The 5,271-nt window shown below is 43.9% G+C and overlaps 1 protein-coding gene across 1 annotated transcript in view; it reads right to left on the bottom strand.

The window, feature by feature from the left end:
- Positions 1-2,862, bottom strand: part of jag1b (jagged canonical Notch ligand 1b) — a 24,992-nt gene extending 22,130 nt beyond the window's left edge. Inside the window, exons 1-2 of the mRNA XM_020601821.1 lie at positions 2,497-2,862; positions 1,900-2,205 (exon numbers count right to left, since the gene is read on the bottom strand). Coding sequence (XP_020457477.1) covers positions 1,900-2,205; positions 2,497-2,553 — 363 coding nt within the window. The 5' untranslated portion in view covers positions 2,554-2,862. The remainder of the gene's footprint in view (positions 1-1,899; positions 2,206-2,496) is intronic.
- Between the last annotated feature and the right edge of the window lie 2,409 nt (positions 2,863-5,271).

The raw sequence follows: 5,271 nt of genomic DNA, 5'->3' as shown, positions 1-5,271 counted from the left end.
CAGAGGAGACATTGTTTAAATTCAAATCCTGCTCATGTTAAAGATGCCCAGCCGATGGCATTCAGCCGGACGCCTGGCTCTTCCCATACCTGTGCGTAGCCTCATTAAGTTCAGCAGTTACTGTGGGTGGCAAAGTTAGAGCGATGAAATACCTGGGGTCCAACCGAGCGCGACTTAAACAAAGCCCTCGGCCTGGACAAGAGGCCAACTCCATGCAGCTCACAAGAGAAGATTGGTGGTGGTGGTGGGGGGCTTCATGAACTCAGAGTACCCAGCAACCCAAATGCACCACACTGCCATCTGTCCACAACAGCCAATCAACTGATGAAAAGGACAAAGCGTGATATCATACCTAACCTGACTATTGTTAATGTGCACTGAAGTAAAGCACGCGAAGTGAAGGATGAGAGAATCCAGGGTGCTCCTCTTTTCTACAGCGAACTTATTACAGAATTGAGTTCATTCATATCCATTAATTGTACATAACAATGACATTCTAAAATTTTTACATCATTTTCAAATTTCACTTTCCATGCTGCTGCTGACGACAAGAACATTCTTTGTTCGTTCACGGTCATTTTTGGTATTTAAGTATTATCAGCATGTAAGAAATGAAATATGAGTAAAGCTACTGGTGCCCTCAAATGGAAAATGGCCTCGTGTTTCATTTCATTTTTTAACAAGTGCTGTTATCAGGCAGAACTGATTTCCAACCACCAAGATGAAACTAATCTGGCACAGTGTTCTGCCCATTTAGTGTTGCCATGGCATGAACATAAACACAAACGGTTTGTCTTTTAAAGAAAGGTGTGAGGCGCCAGTCTTTATGTGGAGAGCAGATTAAAAAAAACAAACATATCAAATTGCATGCCAGCTGCTGAGAACATTGTTTTACTGGCTTTCAGATAATAGGTAAAACACTAATCTCAATCATCTGTTCTGCCCTACAGGTGACAAAATGTACAACATGTTGCTCCAATTCTTCCCCTGTTTGAGGCATCGCTGTGCTCTGTGCTTAAAATTACAAGAACTTGCAACATGATTGGGTTAAAAATAGCTTTGATGTAATTGGACACATGCATACCAGCAGACTGAGCCTTTCACCAATCAGACACAGCGGAGGAGTTTGCAGGCCAAGCTGTGGGGCCAGTCAGTCTGTGGTGCACAGTCCTGCTTTTTTCCACTACATCGAAATGTGCTCCAGCGGAGCAAATCATATCTCTGCATGAGATATAACACTCCCGCACGCCTGTCAGGCCCATTTATTTACTCTACGAAGAAGAGCTGACACTTAAGTGGGATTTCACTCTGGAGTTACTAAACTGTGCAACATGGGCAGCAGCCAGAGAGGCAGAGAGGAAGAAATCTCTGAGAAAAGCAGCTTGTTATTATTATTTGCTTATTTGTTGAATCATGCCAGGCTATGAAAAACATTTATAAGAAACATCTTCTGATTTGTATCCATATTGATGGGTGCCTGGTAGTTCCAGATAAATGCAGGTCATAATCTACGCACCCGTTTTCATTTGACATCGCATGGTTGTGCCTTTAAAACAACTTTTGGAAACTGAAATTTTAATATTTGTTATTTTAAAATGTAAAGTAGCCTAGTTTTAACATTAGCATTATTTAGACAGAACACACATCTCTGAGTCGAATGGAGAAAACGCCGGTACCTGGATGATTAGGGGCAGATAATGAGGTGCCCGGGGGCCCCTTCCTAAAAAAAAAAAAAGAAAAACAACAAAAAAAAACTACCAGCTTTGTGATTTCTATGCACTTTTGGGGGGTTGACAGACAGTAACTGCACAGAACTGCTTTGCAAACAGACATTTTCTCTCTGTTTGGAGAAACGTGTCGGGAAGCGCACAAAGTGTGCTCTTTAAGTCTCCAACTCACCGGCCAGGCGAAGCTGAAGGGCAAAACTATCCTGGATTTGTCATTCCTGACAGAGCTCTTGAAAGAAAAGGTATTCCCTCCTAGGACAGGCGTAGATCCCATTCCGAAGCTGCAGGGCCCTGCAGAAGAAACTCTCGACTGGTATTCCTTCAAGCAAACTTTAAAAAACGTATCGCACTCGTCCCGTATGCATTTTCTATCCGCCGTGTTCCGTGTGCCATCACAACACATGCCGTTCAGCAGCTCTCCGTTTGCGTTGTGCATCGATAAGATTTGTAGCTCGAATTGTCCAGATCCCTCTGACACCTGTTGAAGATAGAACAGTGAATAGGGTAAAAAACAAACTTCGATCTCCTTATGAACAAAGTTGGAAAACTCTGCGTAACACCAGGCGCGCTGTTTCGCCGCGGCTTACTACACTGTGTGCACTTGCAGCAAGCTAACTGTGGACAAAACTTTGCATGAGGCATGGTGGCACGTAATGTTAGCATAACCGTGCACGTATAACGCTCCACACATGTAACCAGAGTAGGCTACATCCAAACAGCTGAACTGAGTGACCCTTCCCACTGTTTTCCCCCGACGTCTTATACATACCTTCACCAGAACGCAGAGTAAAAAGGCAGCAACCACTGAGCCCCGTCTCAGAATCATACCTCCGGACTGCTTTTACCACTCGTTTGTACTGGTCGTCTGGCCGACACACGGCACCGAGCTCTCCTCTGGTTTAAACATGCACGGGTGGGAAACAACACTGATCAGTGGAGCACAGGTTCCCGAATCATAGGAGACCTCTTCCTAGTGCGTCCCTCAACCTCTCCAAAAGTCTGCGCTTCTTCCTTGTCCTACAGTTTCCACTTGTTGAAAGTTTACACAGTAGCCATGGGGCAGCCGAGCGCACTGCTTGTTCGCTGATTGACTAACTGACTGCTGGTCCGAGCTGCAGCAGGATACACAAGTTCACCAGGGAGGGAGTGTCGACGAAGCCGTCGGCCTCCATATTCATGAGCAGAGCACAGTGAGCCCGCCCCTCTCATATTATGAGGATTATCACACTCTCAACAATGCTGCTAAGGACTCTCTGGCAGCGATGTGCTGGGAAATAAAAGTGTAAATCAGCTATGACCAACAGTCATGCTACTAATCATAAGTCATCAAAGCCATAACCCTAAATATAATTGGGTTATGTTTACATACAAGCGTCAATTAAGCTAATTTATCTTCTTGCTTTAGTTGCATACACACTCACCACTATTATTTTAACATGTCTGTTTGAGAGGTAGGTGTTTAACTGGTTTACTGTCCTCTACATTTGTTCCATTGGGTAACACACTAAATCATCTGAATTCCATCATACCATGCATTTTCTTAAATGCATGGTATGATGGACATCTTTCCTCATGTAATGCAAACCTTGGAGAAAGAACATTAAATTCTCTCCTAAGAAATTCCTCAGTATCTCCACATTTCAGCATATTTGTCTGCATAAAAATTACATATCAGGAACACACCCGAGTTCCCCAAGAGTGGCAGCCCTGCAGGTTTTTTCCTTGAAGAATGTCACCCATTTTATATGTAATGCTGTTTCCACGTATCAGCCTCTAGTTTACAACCAAGCATACAGTCTATAGATGTTAGACTGAATAAAAACCTATGCTGACCAGATTTCTAGTTTAAATATTCAGTTCTTGGCTGACAGACTGTTAAAAGATAGTATTTCCCCTTTAAGCTTGTGGTGTCACAGGGCAATTGCAGCCAGGTGAATCACTGCAAGAATGTAATCTGTGAACTGGATCTCACACACAAACATACACACATTCATGTGAGAGAATGGGAACCCCCTCTGCCCCTGTGGTTAGTGAATTGTGAGGACCAATTACACAGGTCATTCAATGGGTCACAATCAAGGAAACACAACTGGGAACTGTAACATTGCAGAGAAAGGAGTGTATCAATCAGTAACTATGTGATGTTTCACCATCACACTTTATAGCCATTTATGAGGGTGTCACACATCTCGCTTGTATTCTTTTGTTCCTGATAAGCAGAAAGGTCTGGCAATTTCTTGCTATTTTTGTTAGAAAACATACAAGCAAGGTCTAGTTCACTGTTTCTACTGAAGCAGCAAAGCTAATACAGAGTAGCTTATCTTATGTTTAATTTCATTGCCTCAGTGACACAAAGATGGTAGCTTGTGCAGGAATTGCCCCAGATGTACAAACATAAATCACTGCTGTCAATATTCAAATGTCACATTTCCTGTGGTTGAACTTCAAGATGAAAGATACTGCTTCCTCCCCGCCCACCTCAGTCACTGAGCTGATAGACGTCTCAGGTTGCAGGCCTCATTGAAATGCTGTCTCTGGGTAATTAGGGTTAATTGGTGAAGTTTTTAACCCTATAGGGTTCTTTAGAGTTTCTTGCCTGTAGAAGGGTTTGGAGTGGGGGTGTGTGATGGAGTCCCATCTGATATACCCTTGTGACCTGCCCAGAGGTGATGCTTGTGTTGGGATGAAGACTGAGGTGGGGGAAGGCAGTGGTGGCACTGACCTTCAAATGAAAAGAGACATATGATCCGACTGAACTATTCTATTGGAGAGAGCAAATAATTTTAACATCATGATTTTCTGAGGGAAAATGTCTGATATATAGCAACTAGTTTCAACATCAAAATGTGCCTTGTCTATGTCACACATTTACACAAGATGTCCACATTTACAAAAGGTGTAAGTCTTTGGAAAAATATGTTGCTCTTGCAGATGACAAGGAGGTTAAGGAAGGATGCCTCTTTGCATTATCCAGCTCTTCTACTTGCCTGTCTTTGTCTGTCATAGGTATCTAAGCAGTGTGTCCATTGTTCCCTCTAAGCCTGATGCGTAGTCGTCATGGAGCACAGGCAGGGTTTCTCCTCTGAGGCCACGGTGCTAATCTCCTGCAGCCCTAATGTGATTATGGTAATGATCACACAAATGACCCCTGGGCTTTAGGGGATCCTTGCTTCACACATCCTCGCACAGATACTGCATAGGCGCCGTGACTCCACTGGCCTGCACATGGGACCACCAGACTGAACCAGTGCCGGTGGCCCGCTCCTGTCCTTCTGTCCTCCTCAGACTTGGAAGAGTAGAGTGAATGTCCAAATAAATTCCAGCCAGCACCAGAAGAGCTGCAGAGACATGACAGAGATGGATATCTTTTGTTGTCTGCCACTCAATGCCATAGTCCAATCCAATTACCTCAGCCTTTTGCAACCCCTCCTGTTGCAGAGCATGGCATTGAAGCCTGCCTGAATTCAAACAAGAATGTGGTGGATTAGGTTCTTAGTGAATATTTCCATCCCCCCACCATTGCTAAAATCTGTGGTGCACTCTC

This window comes from Monopterus albus, unplaced genomic scaffold (assembly GCF_001952655.1).
Source record: "Monopterus albus unplaced genomic scaffold, M_albus_1.0 scaffold3.1, whole genome shotgun sequence".
NCBI classification, from domain to species: Eukaryota; Metazoa; Chordata; class Actinopteri; order Synbranchiformes; family Synbranchidae; genus Monopterus; species Monopterus albus.
This window is presented reverse-complemented; position numbering and strand designations above follow the sequence as displayed.